The sequence below is a fragment of the Mytilus galloprovincialis genome, chromosome 8 (assembly GCF_965363235.1).
Source record: "Mytilus galloprovincialis chromosome 8, xbMytGall1.hap1.1, whole genome shotgun sequence".
NCBI lineage: Eukaryota > Metazoa > Mollusca > Bivalvia > Mytilida > Mytilidae > Mytilus > Mytilus galloprovincialis.
In genome coordinates, this window is record NC_134845.1 from 43,440,886 (window position 1) to 43,465,133 (window position 24,248).

The 24,248-nt window shown below is 31.4% G+C and overlaps 1 protein-coding gene across 4 annotated transcripts in view; it reads right to left on the minus strand.

Moving 5' to 3' along the window:
• The window catches only part of LOC143042012 (C2 domain-containing protein 3-like), a 48,261-nt gene that overhangs the window by 11,683 nt on the left and 12,330 nt on the right, over window positions 1–24,248 (minus strand). The window contains exons 10-38 of one of the 4 annotated variants that reach the window (XM_076214218.1): window positions 22,533–22,646; window positions 21,915–22,188; window positions 21,262–21,466; window positions 20,741–20,856; window positions 20,299–20,417; window positions 19,668–19,832; window positions 19,267–19,468; window positions 18,648–18,751; window positions 17,511–17,640; window positions 16,791–16,915; window positions 16,214–16,315; window positions 15,693–15,779; window positions 14,978–15,082; window positions 14,473–14,552; window positions 12,315–12,373; window positions 11,533–11,682; window positions 10,948–11,076; window positions 10,264–10,287; window positions 9,989–10,053; window positions 9,502–9,639; window positions 8,482–8,538; window positions 5,669–5,755; window positions 5,352–5,456; window positions 4,513–4,693; window positions 3,861–3,989; window positions 3,286–3,519; window positions 2,776–2,916; window positions 2,211–2,322; window positions 1,810–1,968 (exon numbers count right to left, since the gene is read on the minus strand). In XM_076214218.1, the coding sequence (XP_076070333.1) occupies window positions 1,810–1,968; window positions 2,211–2,322; window positions 2,776–2,916; window positions 3,286–3,519; window positions 3,861–3,989; window positions 4,513–4,693; window positions 5,352–5,456; window positions 5,669–5,755; window positions 8,482–8,538; window positions 9,502–9,639; window positions 9,989–10,053; window positions 10,264–10,287; window positions 10,948–11,076; window positions 11,533–11,682; window positions 12,315–12,373; window positions 14,473–14,552; window positions 14,978–15,082; window positions 15,693–15,779; window positions 16,214–16,315; window positions 16,791–16,915; window positions 17,511–17,640; window positions 18,648–18,751; window positions 19,267–19,468; window positions 19,668–19,832; window positions 20,299–20,417; window positions 20,741–20,856; window positions 21,262–21,466; window positions 21,915–22,188; window positions 22,533–22,646 (3,698 nt within the window). The other 3 variants (XM_076214219.1, XM_076214217.1, XM_076214216.1) reach the window with 3 other exon arrangements.

Genomic DNA, 24,248 nt, shown 5'->3' on the forward strand with positions numbered 1-24,248 from the left:
GTCAGTCTAATGCTCTCTCTTTACAGAATGTCTACATGTATAGGACTTCTTGCAAGAGCAAATGGAATGAAATTAAATGTACCTAAAATCGTCGCCAAAATTAAATTGCAACAATGTCTCGAAGAAGTCTGAAGAGTGGCTGTTTGACAATGATGTTGTTTGCTGTTTATTGATGAAATTATTATGTTTATCTAAACATGTATATGTATCAACACTACTATGCGAAATTGTTGAAAGTGATAAGGAAAATTAACTCAGCAGCATTGTGTTTATTGCTAGACAATTAGGTAGAAGAGTGACGAGTTGGACATTCTTACTGTAGAAGAGGCATACGAACTTATTACTATGACAGACATTCTTTTGGAGAAATGATTATATAAAACTTTTTAAAATATGATAAAATAAAATACCATTACATCGGTTTTAATGATCTCTTTTGACTTCCTGCAAGCGTCCAATAGTAATGACATTGTGCCTTGAGTCGTCTGTCTGTCTGTCCGTCTCCGTCATGAAAAAATGATGAATCGGAAAACAAACGTAAACTAGGAAACTGACAAAGTCAAGAAAACACACCATTGGTCATTTAAAAAAAAACATGCTCCACAAGAAAATCGAAATTAATGGAGATTCTTCCATTGGTATTTAAAAAGGTTGTGTATCCATCAAAGCACATTTAAGATAGATTGGTGAATGAATCTTAGATAGACAGACCGATGAATAAATAATTTTGTATCTTGCCTAGTAATCAGTTAAATGTAAAACCATCTATCGTACTTACTGCCATTCTAAACCATGTAAATTGCTATCTATATCCGTATTTACTTTTCTTCTATTAAAATCAAATTTAATATATTGTTGTAAAACAGACAAAAATGCATCGATATCTATACATATATTGGCAAACTGTGTGCACAACAATATTATTTTAATGGCATCGTTCTATAATTCACCTAGAGTCCGTGTCTTATTCTAAGTAAAATATGAATGAAACGACATCATAGTATAAGAATCAGCATGAGGTACGAGATATGTTCTTAATACGCTATTTGATTTATTAATATTTTTTTTATCTAAAAACAGCTAGTTGAAAAAAATCAAAGAAACTGAAAAAAAAACCGAAAACATAAAACAAAAAAATAAAAATAAACAAAAAAATGGATATAAAGATGCATCTTGATAGACAATAGTCACAATAGAATAATCAACATTTCTGAGATATTTATACTTTTTATTATTATTTTTGTCACCTTTCCACGTGTATTACAAGTTTACGTGCGAAACCGATTCTCAGACATGCTTTAAGATGCAATGAAAGGGTATTCATGAAAGTTAATCGTATATATAAACATAGTAATTTCGTTTTGAATGGCAAGAGTAGTTAAAAAAAATAAGTGTCCGCAATTTGACGACAAGGTGTCCGTATTTTAACTCCCTATGTCCGCATTTACACGACTGCGCATTTCCGCGGGTTTTAAGTATTTCCAATCTACCAATCAAGAGAGGTGACATAAAAACGCGGGAAATAGTCCGTTTGATACCCCTCTATCCTTTCCTGTCCAATGCAACCACCAGTATGTCCGCAATTGGCCTCTACGGTATCCAAACTTCCGGATTTTAAAAAGTGTCCGCAATTAGGCGAATTTCCCCTATTTCATTTTTTTTTTAATACAAACTTTTCTTTCTTTTTACAAAACTTTAGAAACATGACATACATCGTATATTTATATAACATGTATTAAAAGATTCATTTGAACAATTTCTTTATTTTCAATACAAAATAAACGTATACTTTCATTTAAACGTTTGTACCTGACTCTATGTTGTTTTCTTCTTTCATCGTTAAGTGATTCCATATCTATGTATGCAGTGCCTATCAGCTTGTCTCTATGTTGAGGTTTATTTTTATGGTGTTTACGACTGGCATATGTAACCCAAATTTGGATTTCCAATTTTTCTTCCCGTAAATACCTGTAAACAAATAAAATTAATTAAATAAAATAATCAGAAACATCTTTCATATTCTTTTACACTTAAAACAAGATTACATCATGTATTGATAAAATGGTGTTGTAATGTTGCTGTATCATTGAGAATTACCTCAAATCATCTTTCTCAATAATACATAAAAGCTTAAATTTTTTTATACAATTGAAGATGAAGATCAATACTTTATATGTTCCAGCTTTGTGGTAAAAAATATTAAGACTTACCACTTATATGGAGAAGTAACCGATATGTGGAAGTTGTGATTGTGATTTAACTGTGATACAATATAACCTTCACTGTTCACAGACATAGGCATAATCTTGGATACAACAGCACCTACAAATATTTCCAATTATTAATACGAAATCACTTTGTAAGGAGTATTCAACATTAAATAATCTTTTTTGGAGGGAGGGGGGGTGGAAGGCACTGTTCTTGCAAGACCCCTACTCATACAATTTGATTAGAATTTCAATGTGATATGGTGTGAAAAACTTGTATCCCACATCCCATATTTCATTTTATTAGGTACCTTCCAACCAATTCAGAAATATCCCTAATGCAATCAGTTTTAAGAATAAAACAAATAATTTGTCACTTGAAATATACTTGTTACAATGTATTCATACTATTTAATTATTTTTGTTAAAATGAAATATCAATGCTCAATCTTTTTTAAAATTCTTTTCATGGCAAATATCTCTAAAACAAGACATGTTCACTTTTCATGTTGAGACGAGTAATTTATGTATGAAATCTTTTTTAATTGAATAAACATTTTTTACAAACCTCTGTCATAGACTTTGTATCGAACATAACATCTTGCAGACTTATCAAAACTGTTTTGTCCAGTAATAAGTGCATTCTGGACAGGGAAGGAGACTTGGTCTACTGATACTGTCACATTCTGATATCTGCCACTGCCTTCATCTAAAAATAAAACATGGAAGATAAAACAAATTCTTTTAATGGAATTTAACTACAATTTCACAAAACTAAAAAAAAAAAATTATTCAATTTCATCTAAGAATTTTAGTCATAACATATCATTAAGAAATCAAAGAATTTTCTGTGTATGCACATGTAAAATGGTGTAACTAACTCTCATTTTTAAGTAACATGCAATCACAAAATATTATCATTATTATGATGGTGATCATTTTCTAAATGAATGGTCTACATACAAGTAAGCACCAGCTAACCCCCAATGGGAACCTCTTTGAAAATAGTCCAGGAGAAAATCTTTCATTACTACCATAAACAAAATATTAAAAGTTCATTTCAAAGGGAGGCAATTACCATCACTTTCCCAGGCTTCATCCTCCTCTACATTAAGTTCAATAGGAGACCATCCCACACCTCTGGCTGTGTGTATCACTCTTTCTCTATCATTGTGATGAGCAAACTTGACAGCCATCTCCAGTCCTCCAACCACTTTTTCTAAACCTCTGTTACCACTGCTTGTCTCTGTGTTACTCGTGTCCTCATTCCAACCTGACGGAGGTGAGTTTATAGCATACCAACCAGTTATACCTAAAAAAAAAAAAGCATTTTTTTTTTTAATTTGTTTTAGCCCTTTAACTTTTCAATAAATAGTTTTTGAAACGAAACAATAACTATAGCTGCATTTTACAGGCAAAATGTTAATAACCTGGCAATCATTTGTTGGTAAAAAATTCAGAATATATACAACAGTCATTTTTTATTTATTAACAGTCACTGACCACATTTAAGATGCAGGACAGGCTACCTTTGCGATATATTTAAAAAGAGATTTTATATTGCTCTTTTCAAATGGTATTCAAGACAAAGCAATGATAACATTTGTTGATGTGAGGAGAAAAACAGTAAACACTCAAATTTGAAAACTATACCTGTTCTGTGAGTTAGTAAAGATGCTAATGACAAAGTTACTGTTCCTAACAGAACATCCCCAGTCTTTCCTAGAAGTTGTCTCCCTTTAACTCCACTGTCCATATCCTGCAGTAAATGTCTGTCGAAATCTGAAAAGATGATAAAAAATATAAATAAATTAAAAACAGACATATTTTTTCTGACAGTGAAAGTAAGAAATAAACGTTTTTTTTCTTCTTTGAGGTTATTAATTGCATGCTGGAATAGTTTAATGCAAAGGCATGCCTTCAAACAAAATTTAATGACCTTTATTTTTCAGCCTTTCTGTCTTACTGATTTTTGTTATTATTATATGAGAGTAAGAGTATTCTAAAGAATAAAGTCTTTATAGATGATATGTTTGTCCTATTCAAATTGAAAAACAGTCACTTACTCAATGTGTACTACTGATTTATTATTGCTTAAAATGCTACAGGGTTATAAACGCAATAATTTTAACTGACATTTCAAAATGTTTTATATGAATTAAACAGGATTTTCCCCAATATTGCAAAAATCAAAATTGCATTTTAGTCTCAAATGAGAAAATCACAATAATAAAAGCACACACAAATTTCTGAATTTACAGCATGTATTATAACTTTTAAGGCCATTATTTTTTTTTATATGTACCTGATGACATGCCAGGTACTTGATGCCAAATTTCCAGTGTTATTTCTCCACACTCTAGAATTTCAGCTAAGGTCATGGCATCGCTGTCTGGTTCTGTCCATAACAAAGGACATGGAAAATCCATATGGTGAGAATATTCAGGACAAAATGTTCTGGCTATTGTTCTTGTTAATCTCTCATCCTGTAAAAGAAAAAAAAAATTTAGATTTATTTTTGTAACATTGGTATATTAATTCTTCAGCTTCATTCTATGATTATTGAATGCCTGTTTTATGCATGCTCTAGATATAGTCATTAAGATGTAATTTTAAATGTAAAGATAGGTTATTCCAGCGATTAAAAAGATGATACTGCAAACAATTTTTTAAATCTTTGTTAATAATGGTTCTAATAGACATTTAATTACACATCCTTCATTCAATCTGAGAGATTCAATACATTTGACAGTACCAGGTTGGTTCAAAATTTAAAAAAATTTTATATTTTTGTTTAAGTGTCAAAGTAAGTAAATACTACTTTGACCAAATTTTATGAAAATTACGAGCCAAATTAATTTTAGTGAAAGTGTTGGGTACCACCTTAAGATGCCATACATAGCAAAAGATCAAAATGAATCTAGGATTATAAGTGCAAATTAAGTGATCTATAATGGATAATGACATCAGGTAATTTATACCTGACTCACACTATCCATAGCCTTCAAACCTAACGTCTGCTTGAAACAAACCTTAACTTAACCATTATCATAAATTGAACATGAACCTGAACTCTAAAGTACAGGGTCTGCTTACATAAATTAAGGCCGTATTTACTTCTTATGTAAATATTATGGTACTAACCTGTTTCTGTAGGAAAGAGAGTCTGACTTTGACATAAGAGTTAACACCAACTTCAGCAGGATACTGCATCCCTGTATCAAGGTGGGCTATGGATTCAGCTGCTGCCTATTGATTACAATATAAAAAGACACAACTTCAAGGCGAGCCATTCTATTTACAGCCAAAAAAATATTTGTAATTATTCTGTTTACATTACAGGTTTAATCAAACGTGTGATATAACATAGTCTAAGAGTTGATGCTTAAATTTTGAAATTATATAACCTAAGAAAATATATAAATAGTATAAATGTTCATTATAAAATTTGTTAAAATTACCTTTAATCCTGTGGCTCTGATGACACTGACAGATATACAGACTTGAGATCCAGATAGATTCTTCTGTAAAGCTGCATTCAATTCCTTCTATTAAATAAAACATAAAACCACAATTAGGTTTATAGATGGACTTAATACACAGAGATATATCATAATTTAGAACCAGGTGCTCCGCAGGGCGCAGCTTTATACGACCGCAGAGGTCGAACCCTGAACAGTTGGGGCAAGTATGGACAAAACATTCAAGCGTGATACAGCTCTGAATTTGGATTGTGATTAAATTTTTGACAATACATGGTGTTTTTTTTTACACAAAACAAATGTCAAGATTTTACAAATCAATTAAAGATTTCTTCTTCAAACTTTTTAAATCTAAAATTAAATAGTTGACACAGCATAGGTTTCTGACACAGAATGAATGTGGTCTAATGAACTTAAAAGGTTTTTTTTGCCTTTGAGCAATTCACTATGCTGTTGAATATTAATCCTCTCAAAAAAATGTTTGAAGAAATTTTCTTTTTATTTATGAAATCTGAAATGAGAAAAATTTAAACCCCCCCCCCTTTTTTTTCACATCCCTGTTTCCCTTTTTCCAAAACTGATATCAATTCAAATTTCTAATGGAGTTTGCAACAATAACTACTCTTTTAAATACATCATAAAATATTAAAATGTAAAATAAAGTGCTTGTTATCACTGAATGGTAAAGATTGGTTGGTAGTAAAAGTGAATATACATTGTTTATTGTATAAAACAATAAAAAAACTTCATCAGAAACATTTTATATTGGCAAATTTCCAATGAAGTTATTTACATAAAGTTATTGGCAAATAAAAATAGAAAATGACATCATAGTCATGTCTGGCAAATGTCAAACATACACTATCTAAAAACATTTTAGATAAGATAAGGAAAAAAAGCTTCATCAGCAACATTTTATATTGGCAAATTTCCAATGAAGTTATTTACATAAAGTTATTGGCAAATAAAAATAGAAAATGACATCATAGTCATGTCTGGCAAATTTCCAACATATATTATCAACTACTATTCTATACAAAGAAAGATAACTCCAATTGAAAATTAATTGCTATTGCACAATATTGTGCAATTAGATATTTCTTGCTATTGTGCAATACTGTGTAATTGGAAATTTCTTGCTATTGCACAATACTTGATATGGAATCCTGATTTGGACCAACTTGAAAACTGGGCCCATAATCAAAAATCAAAGTACATATTTAGATAAAGCATATCAAATAAGCCCAAGAATTTAATTTTTGTTGAAATCAAACTTAGTTTAATTTTGGACCCTTTGGACCTTAATGTAGACCAATTTGAAAACTGGACCAAAAATTAAGAATCTACATACACAGTTAGATTTGGCATATCAAAGAACCCATTTATTCAATTTTTGATGAAATCAAACAAAGTTTAATTTTGGACCCCCATTTGGACCAACTTGAAAACTAGGCCAATAATTAAAAATCTAAGTACATTTTTAAATTCAGCATATCAAAGAACCCCAAGGATTCAATTTTTGTTAAAATCAAACTAAGTTTAATTTTGGACCCTTTGGACCTTAATGTAGACCAATTTGAAAACAGGACAAAAAATTAAGAATCTACATACATAGTTAGATTCGGCATATCAAAGAACCCCAATTATTCAATTTTTGATGAAATCACACAAAGTTCAATTTTGGACCCTTTGGGCCCCTTATTCCTAAACTGTTAGGACCAAAACTCCCAAAATCAAACCAAACCTTCCTTTTATGGTCATAAACCTTGTGTTTAAATTTCATAGATTTCTATTTACTTTATACTAAAGTTATTGTGCGAAAACCAAGAATAATGCTTATTTGGGCCCCTTTTTGGCCCCTAATTCATAAACTGTTGTGACCTCAACTCCAAAAATCAATCCCAACCTTCCTTTTGTGGTCATAAACCTTGTGTTAAAATTTCATTGATTTCTATTTACTTATACTAAAGATATTGTGCGAAAACCAAGAATAATGCTTATTTGGGCCCTTTTTTGGCCCTTAATTCCTAAACTGTTGGAACCAAAACTCCCAAAATCAATCCCAACCTTCCTTTTGTGGTCATAAACCTTGTGTCAAAATTTCATAGATTTCTATTCACTTAAACTAAAGTTATAGTGCGAAAACCAAGAAAATGCTTATTTGGGCCCTTTTTGGCCCCTAATTCCTAAAATGTTGGGACCAAAACTCCCAAAATCAATCCTAACCTTCCTTTTGTGGTCATAAACCTTGTGTTAAAATTTCATAGATTTCTATTCACTTTTACTAAAGTTAGAGTGCGAAAACTAAAAGTATTCGGACGACGACGACGACGACGACGACGCCAACGTGATAGCAATATACGACGAAAAATTTTTCAAATTTTACGGTCGTATAAAAACTGGCATATAATTTAAACTTGAAACTGCAACGTGCGTATATGAAAATTAAAAAGATTGTGCAAGTCAAATACATATTTGGAAAATATTGAACAAAGTTTTCCACTCTGCATTGTCATATATATATATATGTCATGGTTCCTATCAGTACAGATGTCCTAACTTTTACATTTCTGAGTAATTAATTATTGATTATATTAACAAACATTATTATTTTTTTCTGAACTTCTGATGTATCTGATCTTGCTAGGCAACAAGTAACTTTCTATGCACCTATGAGACATTAAAATGTATTAGTTTAATAGTATATACCTATATACCCTTTTACTATTCTCTTTGGTTCAACAAAAGCTTCTATATCAGAGAAAGATATCATTAACTTATATAAAACTTACCTGTATTGTATTAGTTTTATAGTGTATGGTTACATCCATTAATCCAGACTCTTTCATCTGTAAGCAAATCATTTAAAATTACAAAATATTTATACATTATCAAATTATTCAAAATGTATTTCCACATTTCAATTGAGGATTTATTAAAATATCTTAAAACCTAACCAATAATAGTAAAATTACATTACATTTTACAAAAGAAAATTACAAAATTTCAAATCCTTCAGCAGAGATAATTGAAAGAAATATGTAGAATATGTCATCTGTATAGAAACCAAACAACACAAATAAAACCTGTAGGTTGCACTTTGTAAATACAGCTGTTTGTCAAAACACGCCTCTTTTGGGGAGATCTTGAATATTCATAGAAAATAAAATTTGTTTACATACTGGTTCCCAGTTATGCCTTCTGTATTCCATCTCACAGAGACATAACTTGGGAATGTTACCAGTAAATAAACATGTGCATATTGTTTACATTGAAATCTGTGGTAACCTTAAATTCGAAGTAGGGGTAGTTCAGAAAATTAGTGTTAGTTTAAACTCTGAGAAGTTCAGGGCATATAAACGTTGAAAATATGCCGCACAGCCCTATATTTTGACCTTTGAAAAAAGTCATGGTGCATATAAACTTTCAATTCTAGGATGAGATTTTTTTCAAAACTTCATAGTAAAAATGGTACAGTTTTAGCCGTAAAAGGAGTTCCTATGGGAAATTGCATTGTCAATATTTACAGAAATGCAACCTGTATGTAAAGCAGATCAGGTCTACATAACACTCAACAATTCTTTTTTAGAACTTAATTCTATTTTGATAACTTTTGGTTTCTATATACCCCTGTATATTATTTTTTTTTTCTTGGTGCTATTTTAAACTTTTGATACTGTATGCACCTTTAATATTAAAGAAAAAAATGCAATCAATGTTGTCATTTCAATACGATCAATACCTCAAGACTCTTGCAGTTCACAATGCTTAAATAAATAAGTCTTCCACAACAATCTCATCCTATAACTCACCTTTGATTTGGACTCGGGATCCTTCATTTCGGAATCTGATCCTACTTGAGTTAATGGCAAGGCAAAAGTTTGAACTGATGGCTCTCCTCTTTTCTGCATGGTAACCATAGCACATAATTTGGCAAGTGGCAAGTTTGTCTTCAATATAAACAAATTGTTAACATTAGGATGATAATATCTACACCACACTTCAAATGGTAGAAATTACCTTGGCTATACACTGATCCCTAACATTTGGATGATAATATCTACACCACACTTCAAATGGTAGACCTTACCTTGGCTATACACTGATCCCTAACATTAGGATCATAATACGACACGACACTTCAAATGGTAGACCTTACCTTGGCAATACACTGATCCCTAACATTAGGATGATAATATCTACACCACACTTCAAATGGTAGACCTTACCTTGGCAATACACTGATCCCTAACATTAGGATGATAATATCTACACCACACCTCAAATGGTAGTCCTTACCTTGGCTATACACTGATCCCTAACATTAGGATGATAATATCTACACCACACTTCAAATGGTAGACCTTACCTTGGCTATACACTGATCCCTAACATTAGGATGATAATATCTACACCACACTTCAAATGGTAGACCTTACCTTGGCTATACACTGATCCCTAACATTAGGATGATAATATCTACACCACACCTCAAATGGTAGACCTTACCTTGGCTATACACTGATCTCTAACATTAGGATGATAATATCTACACCACACTTCAAATGGTAGACCTCCTCCTGCAGTTCCAGCACAAGCTGAAAAAAAATTCAAGTCATACATGTTATGATGTACTTTAAGTAACTTAAAATTGTAAGCCTCAATGGGTAGCAATTTAAGTATTAGTGGATCAAATTCATATATGAAAACTTTTGGTTATAAAATCCATTATGTTATAATGTCTCTATATACTTTCTTAATTTATGAATCTTCTTGTTTTTTTTTACACCTCTTGTCCTAATTTTTATGTGTGTTTAGCATGTTTAAACCAAGAAAGTTAAAAGACTAGCATGAATGAGTAACATATGAGCTGCATGGGGTAGAAAGACTAGCATGAATGAGTAACATATGATCTGCGTGGGGTAGAAAGACAAGCATGAATGAGTAACATATGAGCTGCATGGGTAGAAATCAACCTTATACAAGTGCACATTTCCATGTACATGTATAAGCCTTTGACTGATTGTGGACCATTTAAATATGAATTAAAAGATGCATTTTGGTCTATTATATAGGGTTCTTATAACAACTAATTTTTATTATAAAGTAGTTGCTATCTTTAAATAAAAAAAATTTCAACTCGAAATATTTTCTATCTGCCGCAGCTCACATATAAATATATTCTTGTTCGCATGAAAGCAAAAGGTTATTTAACATGTAACTTAAAATATACTTTGTGTATTAGAAGAAAATGTTACCTGTGAGTAATTCTCTCTGTACAGGTGTTCCCATTGATAGAACAATTCTATGTCGTGTAACATCGTTAAAAGTAGGATCAGGTATGCATAATGTTGTAGCACTCCTGAAAGACTTCATACTTGGCACAGCTGAAAATAAATATTGTAAATAATTCCTTCAGTACAAAGAAGTAAACATATTCGATTAGATGCAATAATGTCAAAATTTTAAATACTATATATATAGAGGTAAAAAAAAATCAATAAGTTGTCGTTTATTGATGTGGTTCATAAGTGTTTATTATTTTTTTTATACAGATTAGACAGTTGGTTTTCCTGTCTGAATGGTTTTACACTAGCTATTCTTGGAACCCTTTATAGCTTGCTGTTCCTGTTCCGTGTGAGCCAAGGCTCCTTGTTGAAGACTGTACTTAGACCTATAATGGTTTCCTTTTACAAATTGTGACTTGGCACTAATACAACATCTTTTTTTATCTACTAAATTTTAAGAAAACTTTCAAATACTTTCCCCCTTATTGTCAAATTGCACATCAAAATTTGTTTGCACTTGGCAATTTGTTTCAGTGATATTAATAATAAACTAACCATGCTTTATAACAGGTGCTCCTTGGACATGATTATTTGATTGAGCTGGGAAATGGTACTGTACAAAACAATCTGCTTCTCCCCACATCATGTTCTCAAATGCAGTCAGACCTCTCAAGCCTTCTATTACTACTTCAAATATGTGCTCCACTTAAAACAAGAAAAACAAATACATTAAACTCAAATTTTATCAATCATTTTATCATACACAACCTTTCTACTTAGTTCAGTTTCAAGAACTCTGAATTTTCTGATTAAACAAACATATTTTTGAAAGTACTCAACCTGAAGACTTATAAAATACTGAATTAAAGCAAGATTTCTTTAAATGTCTCCATATATCTAGGTTGATACAAAATGCAAGGGCTTTTATCCTTATTAAATTTTCTTAATATGACAGTGGTTGCCTAAAAGGCAGCCACTGAATCAAAACTTCTTAAAGACAAAAGTTGAAATCATTACTTTAAAGCTGAAGTCAACATCATGACTTGTTTTTCACTGCTATGTTATTTCAGTGTAACAGAAGAGTCCCAGATTGGTCAGTTGCCAGAAAGCCTTTGTTTGGGTACTGTATAGGGTTGAATAGCATTAAATTACAGCCTAGAAATAACAAACCCAGACTTCGGTTGGAAAGTTTGTACAGGAACTGTCTATTGTCAAGCAGAAACACTGTACATTATCTATTTTATTTTTCACCCCAACTCTATACTTTTTATTACAGGTTATCCCTGTATTACTAGTATTTGACCTGACTAATAATGAATTTTGTGGTATAAACTTACCAATAGATTCTGTACCAATATGTGGAGGACTGATGTCATCTGACTGCTGTAGATCATTCCTACAAGTAGATAACAAAAATATCATTGTGGGATAGTCTTTGTTTGTTTTGTATAGTATTTAACACCACTTGGCTGTATCTTGGCAGCCATCTTTTATTGTTGGAGATGCCAGAGTACCCTGAGAGAAATCTAGACCTTCCACAGGATAGCATTGTCAGAGATGAAAATAACAAGAATGTGTCCACAGTACACGGATGCCCCACTCACACTATCATTTTCTATGTTTAAAGGACTGTGAAATTGGAATAAATTCTCTAATTTGGCATTAAAATTAGAATGATCTTATCAAAGGGAACATGTATACTAAGTTTCAAGTTGATTGGACTTCTACTTTATCAAAAACTACCTTGACCAAAAACTTTAACCTGAAATTTGCACTATCATTTTCTATGTTCAGTGAACCGTAAAATTGGGGTCAAAACTCTAATTTGGCATTTAAATTAGAAAGATCATATCATAGGGCACATGTATACTAAGTTTCAAGTTGATTGGACTTCAACTTCATCAAAAACTACCTTGACCAAAAACTTTAACCTGAAATTTGCACTATCATTTTCTATGTTCAGTGAACCGTAAAATTGGGGTCAAAACTCTAATTTGGCATTTAAATTAGAAAGATCATATCATAGGGCACATGTATACTAAGTTTCAAGTTGATTGGACTTCAACTTCATCAAAAACTACCTTGACCAAAAACTTTAACCTGAAATTTGCACTATCATTTTCTATGTTCAGTGAACCGTAAAATTGGGGTCAAAACTCTAATTTGGCATTTAAATTAGAAAGATCATATCATAGGGCACATGTATACTAAGTTTCAAGTTGATTGGACTTCAACTTCATCAAAAACTACTTTGACCAAAAACTTTAACCTGAAGCCAAAAACTTTAACCTGAAATTTGCACTATCATTTTCTATGTTCAGTGAACCGTAAAATTGGGGTCAAAACTCTAATTTGGCATTTAAATTAGAAAGATCATATCATAGGGCACATGTATACTAAGTTTCAAGTTGATTGGACTTCAACTTCATCAAAAACTACCTTGACCAAAAACTTTAACCTGAAGCCAAAAACTTTAACCTGAAATTTGCACTATCATTTTCTATGTTCAGTGAACCGTAAAATTGGGGTCAAAACTCTAATTTGGCATTTAAATTAGAAAGATCATATCATAGGGCACATGTATACTAAGTTTCAAGTTGATTGGACTTCAACTTCATCAAAAACTACCTTGACCAAAAACTTTAACCTGAAATTTGCACTATCATTTTCTATGTTCAGTGAACCGTAAAATTGGGGTCAAAACTCTAATTTGGCATTTAAATTAGAAAGATCATATCATAGGGCACATGTATACTAAGTTTCAAGTTGATTGGACTTCAACTTCATCAAAAACTACCTTGACCAAAAACTTTAACCTGAAGCCAAAAACTTTAACCTGAAATTTGCACTATCATTTTCTATGTTCAGTGAACCGTAAAATTGGGGTCAAAACTCTAATTTGGCATTTAAATTAGAAAGATCATATCATAGGGCACATGTATACTAAGTTTCAAGTTGATTGGACTTCAACTTCATCAAAAACTACCTTGACCAAAAACTTTAACCTGAAGCCAAAAACTTTAACCTGAAATTTGCACTATCATTTTCTATCAGTGAACCGTAAAATTGGGGTCAAAACTCTAATTTGGCATTTAAATTAGAAAGATCATATCATACAGAACATATATACTAAGTTTCAAGTTGATTAGACTCCAACTTCATCAAAAACTACCTCGACCAAAAACTTTAACCTGAAGCGGGACAGACGGACGAACGGACGAACGAACAGACGGACGAACGGACGCACAGACCAGAAAACATAATGCCCATAAATGGGGCATAAAAATCAAATCATAATCTTACATATATGTTTAAACCCCCATAACTGAAATTATTTAACACAAACTTCTTCTTCAAAAAAAAATACAATATTGATATGAAGTTCAGATTTGTTTTTCTTACATGTATGTAAAAATTATGTCAAATAGAAAATATCAGACCTCTCAGTAAGTTAATGTTAAAAGTAAATCTACAATGTGACATATAAAACAGTACCTTTCCAAATAATGTTGAGGTCTCTCTGGCAAATGGTTAGGTGCCACACCATCAAGTTTGATTCTTTGCAGAGCAGCAACCTGTTAAAAATAATTTATTTACTCATTTGGTAACAAACATAAGAATGGTTTAGCTATAATATACTAATTCTTTATGCATAAAGTTTGTCTGGTTGAAATTATCAAAAAATTTACAAACTTTTTCTTTTTTTCAGACAGAATAGACATTTACTATTAGAAATTAGTGCTTTCCTTCAGTCTCGTACAGAGTATTTTTCTGAATTTTTATAATGAAGAAGATATTGAGAGAATTTCATGAAGGTTTATTAATAACTTTTATAGATAAAAGAATAATAGATGACCAAAATCATGAATTTGTAAGCTACTAGGCAAGATTGTTGCTTAACAACACCACCCTGAAAATTTGATATACAAATTACCCAAGCTTAGCCTTTTCAATGGCAAGAAAAATGATCTAAAGTCCAAATTGTGATTAGAAATCTCACCTGTTCAGCTGAGCCAATGGCTAGACAAACTTGTAGCTGTCCAAACTGTGATCCGTTTAATGGATTAACAATGGGGAGGTAGTTATCAAGGGCTATCACAGGAAACTGCAAAATTCAACATAAATTCTTAAATAAAGTACTTTTATTGTAACAACTCATTTACATAAATGTCTGAGCCTTGAAATTTCCTTTAATTTTGCTCTTTCTTTACTCTTACATTTTTCATTACTGTGTAACTATATAGATACTGTCAATTCATTAGTATTCGTTGGGGGCCAATTTTTACTTTGATTTCCTAAACACAGGTGAACAACAAATTAAAATGTTCAACTAATGAACATTTTTCTATAGGCTTGGCAAAACCACAAAATTAAATATCCACGAAAATGGAGGTTTCCTCCATCCATGAAAATTATTGCCCACAAAAATAAATCAATACACAGTAAATTATGATCTTGCAGACCTTTACTTTATGCCATTTAATAATTTCTGTATCTATTACTTTCTCTTCATTATTATGGTGACCTCTATTATCATTTTTGTATTTAGGTTTTATGAGTTTCCATTCGTCAAAGTTTCTCAAAAATCTTTTTTCATTCATGATCCCTTACTTCAATTTCATCATTTCATGATACTTTTTTTCAATTCATGCATATTGAAGTGATACATAAATCTAAATTTGGTCTTATATTGATTATTTTAACACAATTATTACCTGAGATTTAAGAAGAGTATTTGCAATTTTCTTATCCCTGAATGACATATAAAACTGATGCAGGCTGATCTTGACTATGCCAATCAACTGAAAATAGATAAGATTAAATTAGTTTATATAGTATATCCCCTATGAACCATTTTACATGTTTTCAGTTTTAATACAGTTATTCGTATAATTTTTCGTACATAAATGACAGTGTATCATAAGCCTTTAAAGGCTGGTTGGTATAAATATATAAGTTTATCAACTGCAGATGTTTAAAATTGTAAAATATTGTATTTCATGTATATGTACCAAGTTGTTCTTTCAAATAAAATATCTATCTATACAGTCTCCCACAAATAAAATTAGATAATTACTCGGTTATATCTGCGTTAGTTACTTAGTGTCAAATAATCTTTTAAGGATTAAATTTAAATAAGCTTTAATTAAACTGTACCAATAAAATAAAATTATAATGAAATACATGTTCATGGACACTGCTTATAAATTCTGGGCATAAAATATTGAAGAAATACCTGATCATTTTCTGCTGAAGTTTTCTTATCCCATACTTCTATAACCATAAAATTGTTTCTCATTCTCTCTAAAAGAGCTGTTGACATCAACATTGGAGCAACCTGTTTATATTTAATGATAAAAAAACAAACTTTATATGGATTTAGTTCTAGAAAATTCTAAAAGTTTCAGATAATATAACCCATTTAAAGCTTTAACATGTTTAAGAAACAAAAAAAGGGAAAACAGGGAAAAATTTATAGCATCAATTATTCATTTTTTGGAAAAGAACGATACTTAGTTTTCCTGAAATAAATATAACAAATAAAATAATTATCCAAAAATTCATCTCAAATATTTTGTACACACATAAAATGAACTAAGATCTAATAAAATTAAAATGAAAAGACCAGTAAACTCCCCTTCTGAACATTATATAACTACTAATTTATGGGAATTCATACTTTCTAAATAGCCTAATAAAAGCTTTTCAAACACTATTTTATTATGTTTATTAGTGAGAATTAATTTGAATAGTTTCTATTCAATTCTAACTCTTAAAATATAAGTCAATGACTATGTAACTATTTAATATACCTGAGAAAAATGAAATGTTGGATCAGCTGTTCCCCAACACACATTGGAATGTACAGCATCATCACACCAAAACATTCTACACACTAAATAGGTGTTTCTCACATTCATATCACGGCCCTTTACACCTGTCATAGAATAAAGTATTCAAATTTGAACATTATAACAAATGAGATTTCATAAGCTGAACAGTTATTTATTTCTCCTTGTTTTTTCTATATCAAACTTTCATATCTAAATAAAATAAATGAATTTAAAACCATTAGTTAATATCAGTAATAAGCCTAACTTTAACAAAGAATTAACATTTTTTGATATACTTTTGTTCTGTTTGGTTTTACATGCTTCTAGCTTCTTCATCAGCTGTTGCTGTTTTTCTGGTTATAGACCATACCAAAGTTCTATAAGCCAAAAAATAAATTTATCTGATGATAGAATGAATGGGTAAATGCACTTTCAGCAATATTGGCTATTTCTCGGTGTTGATTTTTTATTGGTGGAAGAAACAGAAGTGTCTGGAGAGAACTACGGACCTTTAGTAGAAAAATTGACAATCATTAACATTGTAGAAGATAATGTACCTGCCACGTGCCAGATTCTAACTCACAACCTCATTGTTGACAGGCTAGTGTACATCAGTTTGACAACTTAAGACCACAGAGACACCTTATCATGCTATTGTACAAAAGCTCTAAAAAATAATATTAAGAAACTTCATATTACCTGGAGCAGACAAGGCATTTGGCTGTACGGGAAATACTGGATGCCTTTTCATTGATACTAAAGATGGTATGCCCTGGGTTGATATGCCCCTGCCTTCAGGTACCAGTAACAAAGTGTGAAGAGTTACATGCTGGAAAAGACATGAAGAGATGATATCACTGATTATAATTATTGATGTCCTTATCAGTCCTGTATGCTTTTAGAAAGATCTGTATAAGACTTAGCCTCAGTCATAAATCCCGAGCACAACTGCCCAGGGCAGTAGACAGACCTGCCAACTTTTGAAAATCTCCATGGGGGATTTAGCGCGTGACCAGATTTTTAAGGGTTACAATTTTAGCGACTTTTGTGTGTGCATTGTTTTTTACTCCTAAAATAGTCTAAGTTCTCTTCTTTTTTCTTTTGGTATACTAATGATGAGCTTGTAGGTCTGGTTTCAAAAATTAAACGGATTTCAAGATAAACGATGTTTTCTTGAGAGTTCATTACAGTTCTCATCTTTGAATTAATTATGATTTTGTTGTGGAACTACGGCAAATGTTGCAAATTGTGCTTGTATGATAAATTGATTAAAATTGAAAGGCTGTTTGACCAAATTTGTGTATACAAATTAATTTTGAGGACTGTTACGACCCATTAGGTAATCTGATTACATACAACGACTAATTATGACACCTGTTGTGACAGTTGATTAGCATAGGGTCGTTAACTTGTCATATTAATATGTCCCCAGGTAAAATTATAGATTTTTAAAAATTGATCAGAAAAACTTCAAAATCGGTAAACAATAATTTTTCGGGTATATTTGATGAAAATCGGGATTTTGACCAGTTTTACGATCCCGATATCGGGATTTGGGTTGAGGGATCAAAATCGGGATGATACCGCAAAAATCAGGATAGTTGGCAGGTCTGAGTAGAATGTTTCTAGAAAGAGGCCTAACAAGCCAAATGGATTATAATATACCTGATGACAAACTGATTTTCTTGTAAATTTAAGTTTTTCATGAAGGCTATTCTCTCAATCTTTGTCTACAATTTTTAAAAAACTGTACAACACTAATTCATTTCCATCTTTTAAGAGAGAACTATGTACTTGACCCTATAAATGTTGTACCGAACACTTGTGTTCACTAACCTCAGGACTATAATCTGTATACTGTGACTGATGACTGATTTGTTTAGGAATTGGTTGAATCTCTGGAATATGTGCAGCACTAGATGTTCTTGATGAACCTTTGTCTGAAATTATATCAATTATGTAAGTGAATTAAATGACCTGGCCTCCAAATGTTCAAAAACAGTCCACTCATTGGAATATTCTGTTATTGAACCTTTTTAGGTTTTATTGTTCTTTTAACATGCGCAAATTTAAGTTGTATAAGGCAGAATGTTATGTTGTGTATGTGAATTAGTCAAAGACCATATGAAGCTTACTACATAAAATTACAGAATCAATCACTTCCTTTTTCCCCCCTGTGTTAATTTTAAAAGAATCGAGCCACTAATGCTGTTGAAGAAGCAATGTATAGGAAATTATTTCGAAGTCTACTTTTATCTTGTGGATTAAAATTTCAACAGTGTCCATTCAAAATTTATATAGTCATTAATTTTAACTTTCATAAAATTTAGGTATAGAGAGTTATTTCAAATGGTATTTTTTACAGATAATTCCATTCAAACTTCTTTTTTCTTGTGTCATGATATTCAATCACATTGGCTTTGAAGTTACAGTTGGATAAAAAGTATAAACTCACTGAACTGAGGTTGTGTAGTCAAGTGTTGTGGCTCTGGTTGTGTATGCACGACATTCTGTGATGGAGCGGGAGGTGGGCGTGGTTTGTGTGGTACTGGAGCAGGAATGGGAACCAGTTTAGATTTGCCAGACATTTCAGCAAGCTTTGTACGAGCTAGGTGTGTAGAAAAGTCTTTACTGTCAGAAGCTAATTCAATGGAAACCTGGAAATACAATAGTAAAATTACCTCCCCTTGATATTATCAAATGCATAAAACAAAATCAGTATTACAAGGAATAACAATGTTTAAAAGCTTTAATTATTTTGTTAAAGAAAACATTTCAATTTTGTGATAATATTTAAAACTAAATGTCATTCTAAAAATAGATAACAAAAAATGTATTATTTAAACTAAGAATTACCTTTAAGTTGCCATAGAGACCATCTAAATCACTTTTGTGCATTGATGAGTTGATAGATGAGTTTTTGTTTATAGATTCTCTTATTTCTAATTCTCGATCAACAAATAGTGATTCTGATTTTAACACTGACTTCATAGGTATGCCACAACTTCCAATCAATGATGGCTGAAATGCAAAACATATTATGATGTATTCAGGATAGAAAAATAAAATGTGTGACCAATTGTATAAGTAATGATATCTATATTTAAAGCACAGTGAAATTCAATAAAAATATTTTTATATCTTGATACTTGCAGATTTTTCTTGTTTCATTTTGAATTTTACTTAAAAAGATCATGGAATATTTATTACTTTGTCAATTTTTTCTTTTTAAAATTGTCATTTCAAATTCTTAAAAGTAAACAAAACACTCAGTTATTTTTCAAACCACAAAACTTGTATGGTGGAATGTCTATGTTAAATCATATTTATATATATCACCCATTTACTAATCATAAAAGTGACCCATAGATGTTAACTTTTACACCATTTGTGCTCTGGTGGAGCGTTGTCTCATTGGCAATCATACCACATCTTCTTTTTTTAAAGCTAATTTTTATGGTGTTTTATACTAAGAGTAAATGCATACCACTTTCTGTCCAGCTGATCTTCCATAAACTTTAAACACGAGAGCTGATTTCCACCAATTATCTACTGCATTACCATCAAACATAATAGGGAAGACAGATCGATGATTAAACTGTACCACTGAAATTATAATTTATAAATGTTATAGACATGCTTAAACCCAAACAATAAATATAAGTACTCAAGATCATTTCACAGATCAAACAAACTTAAACAAAATGTAGTACCACATGGACAATTGTCACTATAGAATGACATTAAAAGTTGGAAATTATAATAACGAATTTAGTAAGAGGGTATAATAAGTTTTTTTTTCAAAAATAAATGTCTGCTCTATTAATACACCTACAAAGTACAGGGGTCTGAAAGAATTTTGGTTTCTCATTTGCTCCTTATATTCTTATTTTTCACATCTTAAATATAAAAGTTTAATAGATACTTACAACCATTACTGACTTTTTTGGATGCCACCCTCATCACCTCTGTGGCCAAAGCATTAGGTGAATATTTATCTCTTGATGTGGCTACCACTGGAAACTGGTACTCTATGAAGTATGTCCTATAACATAAGTAAATAAATAAATTTTAATTCTAGTTAAAATGTGAAAAAAAACAAAATAAATGTTTAAATAGTTTTAATCTTATAATTTCACAATTCTAAATCCACAATGTATATTAAAGTTCTACGATTAGCGAATTTATTCTTTCATTCATAGGAACTTATAATCTCTGACCTTTTTTTGCTAAAAGAGTAAATGCTATTTTCAAGTTGTATCTTGAATATGTGCTTTGTCAAGATAATGCTCAAAAGTAATGGCACTGATTATATCCAAATGTATACTTTGTAACAATCATTTTCTAAAACATGGTTTCTCGTCTTTTATGACTGTTCATAACTTTTTTTTTATTTCATTACATTACTTTCATTTGAGTAAACATCATCTAGTATTATCAGATATCTTACATGGACTTCTTAGCTTTAGGTGAAGGCTTTGGAGGTCTTCCTACTGTTTTAAACTTAAAACTTTTCTTCGATGATGATGATGTATTAAGCTCCTGTCCAGTAAGATGAAGAGCATCAATCACAACACGAGCTACATGAACTCGGCCAAGTAATGTCAACCTTTCTACACTTAAACCATCTACTTTTTTAGTTCGTGATGGCTCATCTGAAATTGTAAATTAATTTGCTTTTTTTTTCCTTTCACATTATCATGATTATTGTTCTGAAAAAAATCACTTAGTTTGTCAGATTGTTAAATAATGTATTCAAATAAGTGTTTAATTGTCAATTATACTAGAAAATGACAAAATAATTAAAATTTGTCTTCCTCTTAAAAATTCTATACCTCCATAATTTGATATATTGCTTGCAATCAGTGATCAATACATTGCTAGGTTACTCATGCATTTTAAGCCATTACATTTTATTGAAATAATGAAAACCTTTCTAAATAATTGTTTTTTTATGAGCAATTTTTTAGGTGATAAGCAAACAAAGCTCTGTTATCTTCTATTTTGCTTTTTAATTTCCTGGTACACATAAGGATAATTTGGTTGTGTTTTGAACTTCCCCACAAAATTTTAAATATTTTTTGAAAATCAAATAGCACATACCATGCTCGGGTTCATCCAAATCAGAAGCAGGTAAATCAAACGATACTTGTGATAATTCTGACCGTGGGGTACAGGCTCTGTCACTGTCGCTGTATTCACTTGCGGTACTTCTAGCACTGCTTCGTGATCGTCTACGTTTCTTACTTCCTGTTCGTTTGGTCTTTAACCTTGCCTTTCTCTTTGGAGTTTTGATCTTTTTCTTTGGTTTGTCCTCTGTCTCCTGTGGTTCTGGGAAGGTTAAACTTGATATTGACGATCTCCTTGATGGTGGTCTCTGTAAATATACATGAAAGTTATGATATTGCTTCTTCTGAAAATAGTTTGCTCAATCAAATGTATTCATATGCAGGTATAAAGGATTTACATTGTTCCAAGGTAAATTTTATAAATTCTGCTGTAAGCGTTTCAACTATCTTGACAATTATCATGTTAATTTATATTTATTTTCAATCTGTTTCAGTTATATTGGTATCGTCATATAAATATCAATCCAACAAACAGCCAATCATTTTCATGTTTGTGATTATAAATAATAGGGAACCACAACCTTCAACATGAAAAATCTAACTTAATAATTTGAATAAGATATTCAGACATAGAAACAGTTATAATACTTACTTGGTTAAAAGGATCTTCAACAGATGCTGTACTAGCACGTCTCTTTACTGACTTTGTCTTCTTCAGATCTCCTTCATCTCCACTTAACTCACTCAGGTCACTTACTTCAGATTCCTTTAAAATGTCATTTAATCAGAAATTATACATATGATTTCCAATCAATATATGCTGAGAAAAAATTCACAATTTTCTGCAGTATAATGCAGTGTTCCAGCTAGGCCGTTTACAGAGGGCGCGGCGCCCGCCCCTTTCCCGAGTGCCGCCTCGTGCCCTTTTTACAGTTTCCAGGGCGCCCTGCCTTTTTTGAAGATCGATTGTATATATTATTTTGTTCGTATTGATATGATCCACTAATTGCTAAATTTTACCTGGCGAAAAGTTTATGACTTTGTTTACGACCCCAAGCTAATCAACGGTCAAAAGCTGGTGTCATAATCTGTTATTATAGGTAATCCGTTTATCTGATAAGTCATTAATGATCATCAACATTAATTCATTTAAATAGGATCAGTCAGTCGGCAATTATCTTTGAAGAAATGTGCATACGACAACTTGGGCAAAATTTGCAATGTTTACCGTAGTTTCATGGAAAAAACGTAATGACAGAAAGTTGAAAACCACAATCAACTCATGGAAGACATCGTTTTACTTGTTCTCTGTGAAATAAAGAGCAAATTCAGACGTATTTGTCATTGACTGCCCTCATTTTTTATACGAAAATAACAAAATCGGCGGCAATATAATAGACAACTTTCAAGTTCGATGCATTTCCGTTAAAAACTCTGGTTTTAGTGTACGTCATTTGTAGATTTAGGGGTGTCGTCACTTCCATTCCAATGTTGAGCGAGTGGTTGGGAAACTATAATTCTATATTGTACGAATTATTTGGCAAATTGAATTTTCAAAATTGACAATCAGCACTGCTGTCATTAGGGAATTGTCATTAAGTATCTACAGAACAACCATTATTTCTAGTTTATCCTGCACAATGATGATCACTAAGACGCTTGATGGATGTAAATAGTGCAGGGATACAGGCGACCCCCTCTATCTGGTAAATGATGACATAAAGGCGCACATAATTTACAAGTTTTTTCCGGTGACGGATGAACTCGAAAGTGGTCTATTGTTTGATAATTTTTACATAGATCTTCTAAGTACTGTTTATAATCCTCCAAAGAAGGAGCACACGAATAAAGAAAGATAACTCAATCTGATTTTTTCCCAAGCATTGAGTAAACCACTTAACATATTCTAAAATATGTCTACATACTTCTTGCTTAAGAATATATATGTTTAGGTAGTTTGAGTTATGGGATAAGTTAAAGAGGGTCTTAGTAGCAGTGTTAGTAGGGTGCCTTGTCCATCTTTTTCTGTTTTCTTTGTTTTTAATACAAATTTTCACTGTTGCTATATCCTAACATTGTGCATTTACTGGGCACAGCTGTTTTGAGTTGTATTGCCATTAAGCACAGCATAGGTAGAAAGGTGAAACTGGTAAAGTGTGTCAGAACATAGAAACAATGAAGCAGGACACTTTTCTAAACGTGCTGCATATAAAGCTTAAATGTGCCAAGCAATGATTTAAAAACTTGTGTGACAAGCTGCTTGACAAGTTTTTCAGCCTAAAAAGTGAAAGATAGAGTTCTATGTGGGCTAATGATGTAGTTCTTGTATAACCAGTTATTTCAAGGAATAAACACAATGTTTGATTAA